At 37.8% G+C, this 17898-nt stretch overlaps 1 protein-coding gene across 1 annotated transcript; it reads left to right on the top strand.

The window, feature by feature from the left end:
• The first annotated feature begins 559 nt into the window (after positions 1-559).
• On the top strand, positions 560-3743 carry EMB2217 (Pentatricopeptide repeat (PPR) superfamily protein). The gene has a single exon (XM_089809897.1). The coding sequence runs from the start codon at positions 906-908 to the stop codon at positions 3459-3461; it is 2556 nt and encodes an 851-aa protein (XP_089666023.1). The 5' UTR covers positions 560-905; the 3' UTR covers positions 3462-3743.
• The last annotated feature ends 14155 nt before the right edge of the window (positions 3744-17898 follow it).

Below are 17898 nucleotides of genomic sequence, written 5' to 3'. Positions count from 1 at the left end.
TTTACTTTAGTTGAAATCCTCATTTTCAAAAAATGGGAATTAAAACGGGAATTCCAAATAACAAATATTTTGAAGGAATTTGGAATCCTTGTTTTGGGGGTCAAATGGGGATACCGGATTTCACTTTTTCTCAATTCCAATTCCGATTTTGCGGACCCAAACAATGGATTAGAATTTTTTTAGAATTCCGAATGCCAATTCCATTCTAATTCCAGCTACCAAACGGGCCCTAAGGGACAGCCTAGAGAAATCACACTAGATTAACTAAGGGTTCTTTTGGTCCCATAGATTGTTGGGCTCGTAGATGTCACTAAAAATATTTCATTTCATTTGATTTCATAAGCTCACAACTTACAACTTAGTGTGGCAGTGCAAGGTGTTAACCACTACTTCAAAACTTTTTATTAAATACATCCAATCGTATTTGCAATTAAATTTGAATGTCACATCTAAATAAAAAAAAAAAAAAAAAAAAATTTGAATGTCACATCTAAATAGATTAGAATATTTAAAAATGAGAGAAGTTATTATGGAATATATAAATTGTTTACTGAGACAACTTATAGTAAGAGCGAAATCGATGATGAGAGTTCCAAATGAGATTTCAATGAAATGGAAACGCCGTTCATGTTCTAAACCTATTATCTGAAGTTGTTATTCACTGTTAAAAATGTATATTCAAAAAGCGCGGAGGTGTTAAGACTCTTTATGCTCTCATACTCGTATCTCTGATGAAAATCTATCCGCAAATAATGGTTCCTTCCATGTGCGAAAAGGAATAAGGATTTCAGTTTATAAGGTACTTTAAATCTCACTGTTTCGTTTCCACTTCATTTTCATCTTAGAAATGACCAAAACCAGTGCGCTGTATTTATGTCTTCAAAAAGGCGCGTTGTTGTAAAAAAATGGGTATTGTTCATCTTCTTGAACTCCGGTCTCCTGTTTCCCAACGGATGGAAAAATCCATTAGGGTTTCGAGGGTTCTACAGAGGTTTAACAAGCCCATTTACACTAAAAAACCATCAGAAACCTTAGAAATCTTAGAAACGCTACAAACTCAATGTAACCGTCAAGTGGACGGTGGTTGCACTAATTATAAGGCCGATGCGGGAAAAATCGAAGGATCGTTTAGTACCCGAATTTCTCTTCAAAATTTCAGTTTAGGACGATTGGGCACGTCCAGTAATCCTAACTGGGGTTTTTATGCTTATGGGAGTCTTAGGAGATTTTCGAAAAATGGGAGTGGTTCTGACTGGACTGATGATGTTGTGTATCTGGATGAGTCTGGTGAGATAATTTCATCTAGCAAAGGAATTCGGTCCGTTAAGCCTGGTGAGGATGATCACATTATGGTTGGAGGTGTAAAGAGGAGTTTTTCTGATGCAGAAATCGTTAGCAAAATCATCGAAATTATGAGGAGATGGCCCTGGGGACCTGAAATGGAGCTTCAATTGGACCGCTTGCAGTTTTGTATAAAAATGGGACATATTAACCATGTTTTGAAAAATCTAAAAGAAATGGAGGTAGCTTTAAGTTTATTTAACTGGGCAAAGAGGCAGAATTGGTATGCTCCTAATGAGCAGACATATGATATTTTGTTTGGTGGTTTAATGCGTGCCGGGGATTCTAATGGTATCCAATCTTTGCTAGAAATCATGAAGAAAGAGGGTAATGCTGTTCCTTTTAGAGCATACAAAAAGGTGATTCAACACTATATAACAACTGGCAAATTAGAGCCGGCTTTTAGCTGTTTCAAACAAGTGGAAGAAGTTGGTTGTCTTGCAGACGTAGAAACGTACAACTCACTGATGAGCTCCTTTCTGAAAATGGGTCTTCCATATAAGGCTTTTGAGATTTATGAAGCAATGGAGAAGTCAAGTTGCAGGCCTGATGTACTTACTTTTGAGATGATGATTCCTAGTTTAGCAAAGTCTGGCAGACTTGACACAGCCATCAAACTTTTTGAAGACATGAAGGCTCAAGGTGTTCGCCCCAATACATTGATCTTTACATCACTTGTTGACTCATTGGGAAAAGCAGGGAGGTTGGACATGACCATGAAAGTCTATATGGATATGCAGGCAGCTGGTGTTCAGCCTTCGGCAAGTACTTTTGTTTCTTTAGTAGAATCATATATAAAGGCTGGAAAACTAGAACTGGCATTAAAGATCTGGGATGAGATGAAGCAGGCAGGATTCAGACCTAATTATGCACTGTACACCATGATTGTGGAAGCTTATGCAAAAGGAGGGAAATTGGATATTGCTATGTCCATATTCTCAAGCATGGAGAAGACAGGGTTTTTGCCCCTGGCAAGCACATTTTCTTTGCTGGTGGAAATGCATTCAGCACGTGGACAAGTTGATCAAGCCATGAAACTTTACAACTCCATGACTAATGCTGGATTAAGACCCACTCTAAGCACATATACATCACTAGTGACAGCACTGGCAAATAATAAGATGTTGGACATGGCAGCAAAGATTCTGTTGGACATGAAATCTGTAGGTTTCACCGCTGATGTAAATGCAAGTGATATTCTGATGATCTACATTAAGGAAGGGTCTGTTGATTTAGCTTTAAAATGGATGAGGTTTATGAGTTCTGCAGGGATAAAGACAAACAACTTTATTGTTCGTCAACTTTTCGATTCATGCATGAGGAGTGGTCTGTACGAATCGGCGAAACCTCTTCTTGAAACTTGTGTGTCTTCTGCTGCTAAAGTAGATCTGGTGTTATACACATCAATTCTAGCTCATTTAGTTAGATGTCAAGATGAGCATAAAGAAAGACTTCTAATGTCGATTCTGAGTGCCACAAAATATAAAGCACATTCCTTTATTTGTGGACTTTTCAGTGGTCCAGAACAGAGAAAGGAACCAGTGCTTTCTTATGTAAGGGCATTCTTTCAAGGTATTGACTATGAATCAGAAGAAAGTGCAGCAAGATACTTTGTCAATGTGCTATTGAACTACCTTGTTCTGATGGGTCAACTAAATAGGGCACGTTGTATATGGAAAGTTGCATATGAAAATAAACTTTTTCCTAAAGCAATCGTCTTTGATGAGCACATTGCTTGGTCCCTGGATGTTAGACATCTGTCTGTTGGAGCAGGACTAGTTGCTGTGATACACACTCTGCACAGGTTTAGAAAGCGCATGCTTTACTATGGTGTCATTCCAAGAAGAATAAAAATTGTTACAGGATCAACCTTGAAAATTGTGATAGCACATATTCTTAGCACAGTAAATTCTCCATTTGAGGTTAGCAGGATAGTTCTGAGGGCTACAGGAGATTCTGTTCTGGAGTGGTTTAAAAAGCCAATTGTTCAGCAGTTCCTTTTGAATGAAATTCCTTCAAGAAATGATATTCTCATGCACAGGCTCAATACACTATTTCCAAGTTCATCGCCTGAGGTTCGGACTTCTTCAGCCTCCAGAACAACCAGCTTTCGTAACTAGTGGCAAGGCAAATAAGTGATGGAATTATATGTTTTAAGCTCTTCTTTGATGCTGGATTGTGATATTCAATATAAATCAATAGAGTTGATTTGTAAGCTCAGATGGACATTCTTGGAGTCATAATATATTAAAATGTTCCATGGACATATTTGTGCGTCTAATTGCTCACAAGCTTGATTGTTTGGTATTGAAAACCTAGATGGATACCAAAGTGACTTAATGATACATTTGTATTTATTATTTGTATATGTTAGTATAACAATCAATGTTGGCTTGTCTTGATGTTGCTTTTGCTAAAGCAAAACAAAATATCAAAAGTGCTCATCTCTTGGAGTCATAATATATTAAAATGTTCCATGGACATATTTGTGCGTCTAATTGCTCACAAGCTTGATTGTTTGGTATTGAAAACCTAGATGGATACCAAAGTGACTTAATGATACATTTGTATTTATTATTTGTATATGTTAGTATAACAATCAATGTTGGCTTGTCTTGATGTTGCTTTTGCTAAAGCAAAACAAAATATCAAAAGTGCTCATCATTGGGAGACTAATTTCCTGATCATCCAAGGATCTTAGCTTTCAGTGTGATGGCAAAATCTACATGGTATCAGAGCTCACAGTTGTTGGAAAGGAGAATAAGTTTTTGGTTGTAGATATTGAAGAAATCTAGAGTTCATAAAGAATGGAACATTTTTCACCTCTTCAAATCTGTTGCTATATAGCTATTTCAAACAGAAGCCAAAAATTCTTCTTCAATCAGAAGTAGAGGCTTGCATTGAATAGTAATGAGTCATGGCAACAAAGGTTGATCAAGATTCTGTTGGTCTATCACGGACATGCCATGATCATGCTCTTTTTGCACGCATCTTGCCTTTATTTTCTTCGTAGTGACACAATTTCAGTGGACTTGTCATGCCTTTTCTTTCAATATTATGGAGGGGTTTCTACTGTTTGTGTTGATGCTTTTAGTTCCATAGTCTCTCTGTTTTATAGACAATGTACACTCCTATTTTCAACTAGCAATTTGTTCTTGCATGCTTGAGTAGTGTTGTTAGGGCCACTCGTACAGATTTATGTGTCATCTGCATCCTTAACTAATAGATGTTTTTCTTTTGTTTGCCATCAATTCATTGTTTGGGGGCATATAGACAGATTATTGCCTTCTGTATCTTCGACTGAAAAATGTTTTTCCTTTGTTCACCATTTGTTCATTGTTCAAGTAATGGCATTGGGGCATTCATGCAAATTGGTTCTGATCTTTATCCTGGTTACAAAGAAGTTTTTTCATTCAGCACTTTGATAGTTATCATTCGGCAGTCATTCACCCATTTCTTGTGTCTTAGAGGATGTTTTTTGAGTGCATCTTTTGTGGGGAGTTTTTGTTCCCATTGGGTTTTCCCTCTTTTCTCTTTCTTCTTTCCTTATACTTTTGTCTCCTTAGTTAGACTAAAGGGGGGGTTGTTAGCGAATTAATTTACCAACCTTTGTTCTTTTGGTTCCTAGATTTATGAATTTGTTTTATCAAATTTTTATGGATAATTGTTGCTATGTTGGATAAAGTTTCTTTGCTTAGCATTTAAGTTATCTAAGAATATCGCTAATTTTCAGTTTAATTCCGTCTTTCCTCCACTTTTTGCTTTGAGGAAGTCTATATATTGTAATTGTATTTATATGTAAATTAATAAGAAGGAGATTACAATTTATATTCTTTCTTTAAGTTTTCTCTCTTTAATCTATAAATTTGTTCTTTCTTTTATAGTTGGATCAACTGCGATGTGCAGGTTAAGCTAAAATTTCTATGGCATTAAAGCTCCATAAATTTTACATGCTATTTGTGCATAAATTTTACATGGTATTAGAGTGCATGTCATCGGTTTGAGTCCCTCGAGCACTTAGACCCTTCATCCACGTAAGCTTGGCTTATCGATGTGGTATGTAGTGAGTGCGAATCCCACATGGTGGACGCAACACTTATATCCTCAACAAGATCCCTCTCTACTACCAGTAGGCGCTTTTGGTTTGTGGCAAAATCTACAACATTTTCTTTGCTTTTTTGTAATTTATAGTTTATCAAGGAATCTTTACTCATCTTGATGTTGCATGCTAAGGTATAATAAAACATGAAAGTTTTTGGATAGGGAGGTAGGTGTTAGGAATAACAATCAGTTGTGTGTTATATTTATAAACTTTATACTTTTTTAGCAAATTACCAATGAAAGATATAGCAGTGCAAAACAAGATAAATAAGATATAAACCAACACCATAAGACACAAGATTTTTGTTCTTGGGGAAAGCCTTGTTAAGGGAAAAACCCTGGTGGGCATGATACCGACAAGATCGTGCACTAGTATAAAAATGTCCCTATTAGGAGGTTCACCCTGTTAGGAGTCAATACAATACATCTAGTACATCAGTCCCTGTTAAAGGACAAAACCCCTGTTAAAAAGTCCTTCAACCTTGTTAGTAGTTGACGAGGCCAAAAGGCTCATTGTTTGAGCACACTGCTCGAAGGTGAAGGTTAAAGCCATCTTCAAAGACTCACTGTTTGAAATGAAAAGGTTGAATCCACCTTCAAGAATGAATTGACTGATGACAACTTAATTGTCTTTACAATTGAACCGTTAAAGTGCATAAGGAATAGACTCCACTGATACCTCTATGAAAGCATCTGCCCAACCTTTAGCTCAGCTCTGATATCCAACATCAAGGCTTGCAACTATATCACATATTATCACACTTATTCCACGCATTACAATAAAAAAATTACTTTCCCTTTATACAAGCTACAACAAGCAATTAGGTTGGCATGTTAGGACTTCCCCTGTGCACAAATAATTACATCATCCAATGCTAAGGTACACATGGTACCCGATACAAGTGTATGATAATTACAATTATTGAAACATGCTCTATGATCCTTATTCAAGGCTTGCCAATCCATATCACACGTTACAGTACCTAGTCGGCCCCCAAAAGTAATTATGTAATTGCCACACGCTAGCATTAACCACATTATGACCTAATCAAGCCATAAATCCCGCAGTACACTCTAATCGAAGTCTTCTACCATGCATGATGCTTGCATACCATCATTCCAGATTGCAACCAACTTATACTCAAAATACAGTAAACATCTCTGACATATTTCCCTGTCACAAGCCTGCAACTAGTCATTACCAAAACAGCTGTAATTCTCACATATCAACACCTTAGACCATGCAACCTTAGACATAAGGTCTACACTTCCCTAGCATGATATAACCAAGCTTGGATGCTTACCCAGTATGCTGCCTGTACTGCTCTGTCCAACTGCCTCTATGATCCAAAATCATAGTCTGTCTGAAACAACCAACACATATCTGAAACATAATGTTGACGTCAATGACAAAACCTGAATGTCAACATCCCAAACAGCAACAATCTCAACTAATATCTAACAGGTGGTATGCTGATGTTTGATGGAGGTATGTATGGTAAACTAGATGACATTTTTGGGTGGTTCTAGTGGTGGTGCTAGATTCTTCAACTGGAATAATTCATTTGTAGAATTGGTTATGACTGACTAACTGATTGAAATGTAACTTCTGCATCTTGAAATATAGCTCTTAATTTTCTGGCCCTTTCTTATTTGCAGAAGATCGTTGCAGTCTAATACAACTTAAGGCTTAGGCAATGTTCTCTGAAGGAAGCTGGAGCGCTTTACTTTGAGAATTGACTCAATTACACGATGATTTGTTTAGGTTGTGTCTGTTGTATTTCCATGGGTTACCTTATTCCTTTGTTTTATTTCCATCATAAATTACAAACAGCTAATTAGTTTGAAAAGTGAGTTGAGCTATTTCTTATATATTTCAAGGGAATGCTGATTATATATCTAAAAATTTCATCTCAACTAATTTCTTTGATTGTTTTATTCACTGAAACGTATACAATCACTGTGCATTTTTATAATCATAAGTCCAATCAACCTCTCCGTTCCTGAAGAATTGTTTCAGAGTAGTTGATCTATTTTCTTCTTGAATAACATCCAGATATTGTGATATAAACCATTTTATGACAGATTCATTCCTTTACTTCCAAATTCCCCTTTTGTCAACAGTTACCCATAATTTTCTTGAAGACTATGATGGCAGAGTTAACAGTCAAAATCAAGTTTTACCCATGTTATGCTACTTGTTTTCTTCAAATGATGACGGAAATCCTCAAGTTAGAGTTTTGAGTGTGCATTTGAAGTGGGAGGATGATTTATAAATCATAAACAAGCATGAACAGGTGCACATCACTTCATAGAGAGATGCAAATAAATCTTGATAGCCTCATGGCTAGGAAAAGTAGTTGGAAGTGGCAAATACTGTTCACCGTACAGGGTAAAAGGATACTATTGTGAGGTTTTCACACATCACCCCAAATCTTGGGGACCTCCTTTTAAATCACCTCGGCAAATTTTTGGATTGTCCAAATTTTTTTGAGTTTTGAAAATTTCACGCCTTGGCACCTTTAGGACAAATATGGGGAGGCTTAGCTTATTTTCACCCGTTTTCAACTTGATTTTTCAGAACTATCAATTTTATCCCTAGGCCGAATAATTTTCTAAGTTAATTTCAACTTGGCAGGATAAAGTTGTGAATTTTGTACTTAGACGTTTTCTTTTGAAAATTTGGTTTTAATTGTGTAAATTTGGATAATTTTCAAAAGGGAAATTTTAATTAGACTTAAGTTTTTGGAAAATCTCAAATTTTTCTTTGGTGAAAATTTTAATTTTGTTGAAATAAGGCTAAATTGCAAAAAATCGATTTTTGGTTCTAGATGCAATTTTATTTTATTTTTATTTTAGCTTTGGCAAAATCGAGTTGGTAGAAAATTGCAAAAAACTGGCTTTAATTGGATTAATTTGCCTTGAAAGCTTTAAGTTTTTAACGAATTTAGTAATTTAATATTGAAAAAATGGTTTTTGGTTAGCCAAAATCCAAATTTAATGACGTATTAACTACTAAACTCTCATTAAATGGAAATATTTAACACCCTCAAGGCACCATTTAATTTCGTTTTGCAATTTGGAACTAATTGGCAAATTTAAGAGTGCAATTTTCTTTTGGCAAAATTAATTTTTTAAAGTATTTAATTGTGGGCCTTAACTTGGATTTAATTTTTGTTTTTTTTTCTTCCTCCAAGACCAGGTCGGCCAGCTTTGAGGAGAAGGAAATTGGGTATAAAGGAGACCCCAACTCCCATTTTTTCTTCACAATTCACTTCTTCCTCTCCATGCATGGGCGAATTTCCTTGAAGGCAGATTTTTCCAGACTTAGGCGATTTTGTGGAAGGCAGTTTTTTCCATGCTTGGGCGATTTTTGCTTGCATTTCTCCATTTTCATGCTTGGCGATTTCTCAAGGGGCAGACCTTTTGCAGATTTTGGTGGTTTTCTCCTCCATTTGTGGGCTGCGATTTGTGCCCTAGGTGGCATTTTTGGCAGATTTCGGACTTCATGCTTGGGCGAATTTGAGACAAAGGCAAAATTTTCCATTCTTGGCATTTTATTGAGGTAGATCTGATTCTGATTTTTGGGCAATTCATGGTGAAGGTCTGATTTTTCCTATTTAGGACTGCAGTTTTATACCAAATTTTGGCAATTTTGTTGGGAGAAGAGATACATATGAAAGTTTGATTTTTGCATAGAAGGCAAGTGTTGGATAGTTTTAGAAGTTTAAATTTCTAATTTGCAAAGGGATTTGAAAATTTTGAAAGTCATATCCTAGGTTCCGAAAAGTTGCTATAAGATTATTGGTTAAGGTGAATTTTCATCATCTAGAGTTGCAAGGGTTGCTTAAGCTGACATCCATCTTTCGTTCTAGTCTAAGGATTGCTCCGCTTGGTTCTTCTTGCCTTCTGGTCCACCACTTTACCATCCCGTAATAGGGTGACGAGCATGGAGGATGGTAGTGCAAGTAAGAATCCCAAGCGGGCGAACACTAAGAAAGACAAAGAGGATATGATGCCCAAAACTTCCTTCTTCTCGAAAATGAAGAGAATAACCGACACCAATATCGGTACAGTGGACATGATACGGATGAGGGACAGACTGAAGGAAGGACAATCCCCCTTGGCAAAAAGGATATGCAAGAGCGGAATTGTACATGCGGCGGCTTTTCCTCCCACATTGCTTTGTCCAGAATTGATCATGGAATGTGCATCCAGATTTGATCTAAACAGTAAATCCATCATTTTTGATGGAGGGAGGAGAGTGTTAGCCAACATTGGCGAACAAGCAATCGAAAAAACATTCAACATTCCCTAGTACAAGGGCATGACGGTTGTGATGATGAACCAAGCAACTAAATCATTTCAAGATAACCAAGAGGCCTATTACACACATCTAAAGTAGAATTGGATACGCGAGGGAAGGAAAGGAGTTAACAGATCATCGAGGCTCACAATAGCCGATTTCAAACCAGAATATGGTGATCTCGTTGTTCTACTCAGTCAGATCATGGGCCTAGCTCAAGGGATGAAATTTGAAAACTGGATGTACTTCTTCATGATGAGATTGAGAAAGGGAAAAGAATGTTTGATTGGGCCAAGATCATAAGCGAGAACTTAGAATTGCAACTCAGAACCGTGCAAAACCAAAGACAATTCTACATGGGCTCCTATCTGTTCTACCTAATTGCTAGATTGTACAAGAGTCCGGGACTTAAGGCCTTAGGAGAAGTTGGTAGCGGATTGGGACAATATTTGGTACATGAATGCTATCCGCAGCTCCATTTGCACAATAACAAGGATTACAAGATATTTTGCGATGCCTTCGCCATGAAGACAGTAAGGGTATTACAAGGGACACTTGCTAAGAGACTTTCATCGGAAGCAAAAGCAAGAATTAAGAAGTTTGGGAGTTGGTTCATTCAATTTCCGTAGTTTACATACATTAGAGTGGCAGGAAGTACAGTTTGTCCCAAGAGGCTTCCAAGGTACCCACCCGACAAAGTAGTTTTGTTAGAATTGGCTAGGCAACTTGAGCACTATGATAGAATAATGAGAAACGAAGAGAAAACAGGCATTTCATTCTCAATCGTAATTGGCAATTATAGTTGCCCAAATCAGGCCTCCTTTGAAGCCGCAGAGAAGGAATTGGAATGGTATCATCTAGGATGGTACAGAGCAAGGCAAGGGTTTGACCCTAATGGTTTTATCAAGGCATCTCATGGAAACGAATTTGAGCATGTTCCCACCATAGAAGACTTTTGGGCCAATGCTAAAGATGACTTTCATGTGAGAAAGCTAGCTTTCTCAAGGCTGACGGTGAACATGATGAGGGCTATTAAATGGAGAGGCCTCGATATTCCGGATCAACTAGAGGATGATGGAAATGTGTTGAGAGAAGACTATGATATAGTAGAAGGAACAAAATTGAATCCAGTGGATTGGGATGACCATTAGGATCCTTCCTTGTAAGCAGTTACAAGGGTAGTGGATTTACATACCGAATCGTGGTATAATGAAGGACTAAGGAAGCTACAAAGACAAAGGATTCCCCTTACTTATGAGATGATGAAACCAAAAGAGAGACAAGTAGAATCAGTCGGACAAAGGAATGAAGGAAATAGTTGGCAACAGGAAATGATTAGAAATAGCAAGAAGAAAGTTTTGGAGGTAGAGAAGGGCAAAGAATATCTAGAGCCTCGAGCCAAGAGACAGCATGCAACGCCATCAAGAGAGAGTATAATTGAGGCTAGAAGCCAAGAGGTCAATTCAAATGATAAAGGGGCCGCAGTGGAGGTGAGCTCTCATTCGGAATCAAGTGGCTATAGTGAAAGCACTGAGTACTCCCCTCTCTCGGAGAACCAGCAAGGAAATGGTATGGAAGAAACTAGTAGAGAAGAAGATGGACCAATCGACATCGAGGCAATAAGTCAGGCACCTGAGGCCGTTGGTGATGCTTTGTTAGTCAAACCAAATCCAGATTTGGGGAGATGTACTACACCACTATGGTTAAGACAAATGCTTATGCGAAGAGGCGTGGTGGTAACGGTCCATACAGCTCAGGACATCCAAGGGTTAATGGAAAAGGGATGATAGCGAGAACCAAAAATGAATGGCAAGAACGGTGGCAAGGGTAATCAGGAGCGACAATGATGGTCACCGAAAGGTTTAGATTGCTATTCCAACAGTCAATAAAGTAGCAGATGAGATTGTAGCCCAGGAATACGAGATAGTAGAACATAACTTGAGAAGGAATACAGATGATATGGAGTGTGAGGAGGTCCAAGAAGGTATAGCATCAATCAGAGAAAGGTTAAGGAAGGCAAATGAAAGGATAGTAAAGTTGGAGGTCGAGAACAAATATTGGAGAGATAGCCAGCCCATCCAACAGCTGCACCAGACAGCCCTTCCTCAAGACAGCAGGAGCAATTCAGGAGAGATATCAGCTCAGCTACACGAAGTCAGGGATTGGATCCATGATACAATCCAAGATGGGCGAAATTTCTTGCCTTCATCTCGACATTCCAGTGATTAGTGGCCATTAGAGACAAGTTCGGATTATTCGAAGAAGAGTCGAAAGGTTTCCTTCCCATCAGAGATTTGGGTATTCCCAGCCTACAGGCATTCATTGGGCTACCAGAGGCATATTTACAAAGGGCCAGGTTGGTTGATGAGAAAGGATTGAGTATAGTTGAATCTTGGTTTGTTGCATTAACTAATAGATTTAGAACACTTGAGGAGATACATAATGAGATTGTGCGACATAGTCCAAGCGTCGACACTTCTATTTCAACCATGATGAGCGACATTGGGGTGGCACTTGATCTTGAGGACATTAGAGAAGAAGATATCAATGAGACAGATTTTGGATCGAGGTTGGATGAGTCAAGAAAGGTTGCTATTAAGAAAAAACATTTGGGCACCCTTTCCTCTCTCAGTGCTTTTATTGGATTTGCAAAGGAATATGAGAAGGATCACGAAAAGATACTACAAGCAGCGAACAGCGTGGTGAAGTCAGCGGAACTCAAGGCGAAGCACACACCTTGTCCTCCTATGGAAGAAGTTAACGAAAGGCTAGCAAGTTCATTGCCTTAGCTAAGAAGATGAAAGAAAAGGGAAGATTTATATTAGAAGATCATTTGATGTAAGCCCAAGTGGCAATTTCCCTTTCTTCTAGAATAGGACAAGTGTCTATTTCTGATTGGCCACCATTTTGGTGCCTTTTCATTGGTTGCCACTTTTTGCACTTTTTTCATTGGTCCATTGATGAGGTGGCAGCTTCTCATTGGTCGACGGGGTGGCAACCCTAATTAGGGTTTTTAGGATCCAATCTGGATTGTTGATCTTGTTTTGATCTCCACCGCCCATTGTATTTCTGGCTCCTATAAAAGGCCATTTGCTCTCATTTGTAAAGTGTTGGAGAAATTGTTGCGAAGATAATACCAAAATTGCTCTCTTCTTCATTGTTGCAATTTGCATGTTGATCAAGAACATTGGGTGTTATTGCATGTTTTCTACTTCCACTTAGTTAGATTTCATTTCAAGTTGTTTAAGTTGTTTAAGTGAAAATAAAGTAGGTGGATAGTTGTATGGTAGCATTGGTAAATGTTTGATAGGGGTCAATACTAGACCACTAGCATCCTAGCGGCTGGTTGGGAAGCCTTGTATGGTGAACTAGTTTATTGTTCCTTTGAGTCATTGCACCTGTGGAAGTGAGGCCGCTGGTCAGCTCTCATTAGGTTCGATCCCCTTCCATTTGCTAACCTTCCATTCATACGAGTAGGAGTAGAATAGCAAGTAGCTGGGTAGTCGAAGCTTAGAGAAGCAAGTTAGAGGAGTAAGTTAAGTATTAGAGCACATCCATTTACCTCCCATCACCATCACTTTCCCATCAACATCGCCATTGGCAGACACATCCTCCATCATCACTACCATCAGCATTATCTGCCTCTGCACATTTCACAAACCGAGCCACCATCACCTTCATCCCGCCAAAGTCCAAGTCATCCTTGAATGAATAGCGTAAGGCCGCCTACGTGATTATCAACAAATCACATCGATAAAATTGAGCGAGTATCCAACGGTGTAAGGAACATTGGAGTTCTACTCATGTCTCATGAGCATTAACTTTTCAAGAGAGGAGTAGTATGTTTGATATCCCGTATCGAATATTTAAATCCTAATATGTTATGTAAGTGATACAAAACTCGCATCAACAGATACTTATCTCATGTAGTATAGTAAGATATAACACATAACAAATACTTTATTGTGATATTGCTATCAAGATTCAATTGTGTGATTTTGAGTCAAACTCATTGACCCATGTTTCATGAGTAGTGATTCAACATGAATCCATCTCTTATGAGAATAAATGGAGCACTCAACACTCATTGGATCTAGGTGATGCTCACAGGGGTGAAGCACTAGGATTTCTTGGGAGGTCACCCATCCCAGTAATACTCCAGCCTGAGCGCGCTTAACTACGGAGTTTCTTCCATGGTTAAACCCAAAGCTTGCAACCCCATTTGCAAAACCTTCACCAAGTGTTGTGCCTTATGAACCATTCATTAGAAAGTCCCTTAAGCTCATCAATTGATAAGAGATAATTTCCATAGCAAGTCAAATTGTGATATTGCTATCAAGATTTAACTGTGTGATTTTGAGTCAAACTCATTGACCAATGTTTCATGAGTAGTGATTCAACATGAATCCATCTCTCATGAGAATAAATGGAACACTTAGCACTCATTGGATCTAGGTGATGCTCACAGGGGTGAAGCACTGGGACTTCCTGGGAGGTCACCCATCCCAGTACTACTCCAACCTGAGCGCGCTTAACTACGGAGTTTCCTCCATGGTTAAAACCAAAGCTTGCAACCCCATTTGCAAAATCTTCACCAAGTGTTGTGCCTTATGAACCATTCATTAGAAAGCCCCTTTTGCTCATCAATTGATAAGTAGGAGATAATTTCCACAAGTCAAATTGTGATGTTGCTATTAGGATTTAATTGTGTGATTTTGAGTCAAACTCATTGACCCATGTTTCATGAGTAGTGATTCGACATGAATCCATCTCTCATGAGAATAAATGGAACACTTAGCACTCATTGGATCTAGGTGATGCTCACAGGGTGAAGCAACGGGACTTCCTGGGAGGTTACCTTCCCAGTACCACTCCAGCCTAAGCGCGCTTAACTATGGAATTTCCTCCATGGTTAAACCCAAAGCTTGCAACCCCATTTGCAAAACCTTCACCAAGTGTTGTGCCTTATGAACCATTCATTAAAAAGCCCCTTAAGCTCATCAATTGATAAGTAGGAGATAATTTCCACAGCAAGTCAAATTGTGATATTGCTATCAGGATTTAATTGTGTGATTTTGAGTCAAACTCATTGACCCATGTTTCATGAGTAGTGATTCAACATGAAGCCATCTCTCATGGAAATAAATGGAACACTTAGCACTCATTGGATCTAGGTGATGCTCACAGGGGTGAATCATCGGGATTTCCTAGGAGGTCACCCATGCCAATACTACTCCAGCTTGAGCGCGCTTAACTACGAAGTTTCCTCCATGGTTAAACCCAAAGCTTGCAACCCCATTTGCAAAACCTTCACCAAGTGTTGTGCCTTATGAACCATTCATTAGAAAGCCCCTTAAGCTCATCAATTGATAAGTAGGAGATATTTTTCATAGGAAGTCAAATTGTGATATTGCTATTAGGATTTAATTGTGTGATTTTGAGTCAAACTCATTGACTCATATTTCATGAGGAGTGATTCAACATGAATCCATCTCTCATGAGAATAAATGGAATACTTAACACTCATTGGATCTCGGTGATGCTCACAGGGGTGAAGCACTGGGACTTCCCGGGAGCTCACCCATCCCAGTACTACTTCAGCCTGAGTGCGCTTAACTATGGAGATACTTTATTCATATATGCAACTCCAATACAATGCTTACAATATGATTATGATGATTACGATTATGATTTTGATAGTGCCTACGGACAATGTACATATACTTTCCCGAAAGGGTGACTCAACCATCATGTGCCCTTTCGGATACAATTATACCCATCGGCTACAATATAGAATTTACCGACAACAAATACTCATCATCTGAGTGCTTCTCTGAATGTTAAAAGCAATTCGAACAGTGAAGAATGAACTCCATCTATTTCTCATCTTCCTAGTGCTACTAGTGTACCTCAAAGTTCCAACCTTATGAGCTATGTACTCTGTTTGGATTTTCCTCCTCTGCTGTGATGCTTTCACCTTTCTTTAATTTTTTTCTTAGTAATATAAGATCAGATTGTTCTCTCCTATTCACTGAAGCATCCTTGCTCGAATTGGACGGCATGTCTTTAGTGGTTGTTGGAGAGTCCTCGTCCTGTATGGAAAAGTTAGAAAATGTGAATTGGAAAGTAAATTGTAAAACTGTTCTTTTTATGTTCACATGTTGAAGTGGAACAAAAACCACCCCACTCATAAGATCAGTGGTTCTGTAACTGCTTCCCTGGCAAATCAGCATTTTAAAACCACACTTGGATGGAGTTGACATATTGTGTTCCTGGTTCAGCTGGGGTTTTTCGGAGCCTGTAACTTAATAATTAATTCCTTCTGTTATTGTGTTATATTTACCTGGACCTTTATGTATCATTTTGGTATTTTAAAAACTTTCCTTCTGATTAGTCAGTAGACAGACTTGGCTGCTGAAGATTCAAGTTTACAAGCATGTTTGCAATTTGAGTGCCTGGCATTTAATATTTTGCACCTGTTCATTAACAACCTTCAAACTATGTACGAAATGCAGATAGCAGGAAGTTAGCTCCTAGCTTCAATGTTATGTTTTCCACTGTAAGGAGCTTTTCAACAATCCCAACTTCAATGCTTTGAAAGCACCAAGATAACTGAACCTCAGAATATCCAAATTTCTACACTGAAACACCAATACATAAAATAATTAGAAACTAAATATCAAAGAAAGATGCTTCATTTAGTTTTAGTCTTTAGAAATAAATATTCTTTGCTATTTTGGTTACAGAATATAAGGAATTGTGTCTGTCAAAAATTTAACGCTTCAGTCCAGTCATGAATCTATTTACAATTTGTTACCAAATTCTGAATTAGCCTGATTGCATAAATAGAAATATTTTGTAACAACTAACAATTCATAATTATTAGTTTGTCAAATTGCCTATCAAGATAAATGAGTTGTCTAGTGCAATGAAGTCCACTACCCCAAGTCGCATGGCTTGGATGGGGCTAGTTTTAAACAGTTTGGAGGGACCTTAATTTGAAAATTAAGAATGGAGTTATTGGGATAAGGTAAATGATCCATTTGAACTAAACATTTCATATTAGCAGCCTGCATGGTTATCGGAAGCTGGAGTTTGTTTCCTTTGAGAAATGCCCCTAAACTCTATACTCAACTCCAGTGTATATATTGTATAATTAGTAAATTGATTGATTGCCAAAGTTCTTCAGTATTTAGTTGCTAGTGAGGTACTTAAAGAAAATTGATTATTTCATCATCCGGTTTGAGTAATTGGATATAATCATCTTTCGAAATCTTCCTTGACATGAAAATAAAGTACAGCACATTCTTTTTATTGCAATGACCATAGAAGATTGTCGAGCAAGTTCAGAATATATGCTTATTACACGCATTATTTGTACATCTTTCTTTTTACAAGCTGTCCAAATGTAGGAAATGTTTTGGTTAGAAGCATGCTAGGAATGCATGTTTGCTGAGCTTGTTTATAGAGGTCTTTGTAAATTAATGTTTTACGTTGCTTTTTGGAAATCTCTAACGGTAGTGAGATTTTTTCCTAAATAGAGTTTTGTGATTGTTTTCCGTTTTATAAATATAAACTCATGCATGCATTAGCTTTTATTGCATGGAGTCTTACAAATCGACAAATGTGGAACACATTATACAAAATTTACGGTATAGAAAATGCTTTGGTTAGAAGCACAGATTGAAAATTCCATGCAACTCACAGGTTATTTTGTAAAACATGTTGAGTTGATGCAATTCATGTGCCGAGTTTCTGTCAAGTATTCATTGAGTCTCAGTCAAGTCCTCTAAAAGACTTGCCAATGCTTGTAAAAAACTTGTTTAGTCCTGTGAATTTTAAGTTATGTAATGACAACATAAATTACTCATTGAAGATTATATGGCATATGCAATCTTTAAATATGATAATTAGAGGAACTGAAGAGACTTGTTTGTTTTTTGAATACGTAAGTTCTATTTTTCTTTTTTCTGCAATTATTAGTTTTTGGCTGAGAGTTTGCCAAGTATGAAATTTGAGTCAAAGTCTTGGGCTGATGAGTTGAGTATTCCAATTATGGCTGCAAGCATGTGAGGAATATCTATGTACCACAGGGATGCATCCCTTGTATTTTCAAATATTGCTTCCTGATAAAGGGCATTTTGGGTATG

Source organism: Cupressus sempervirens, chromosome 11 (assembly GCF_028749045.1).
Source record: "Cupressus sempervirens isolate cs-2001-9-10 chromosome 11, ASM2874904v1, whole genome shotgun sequence".
Classification (NCBI taxonomy): domain Eukaryota; kingdom Viridiplantae; phylum Streptophyta; class Pinopsida; order Cupressales; family Cupressaceae; genus Cupressus; species Cupressus sempervirens.
Note: the sequence above shows the minus strand (reverse complement) of the source record. Positions and strands in the feature narration are given on the sequence as shown.

Excerpts from the sequence above, each read along its gene's own strand:
- EMB2217 (XM_089809897.1), top strand. The coding sequence starts at position 906 with ATGGGTATTGTTCATCTTCTTGAACTCCGGTCTCCTGTTTCCCAACGG.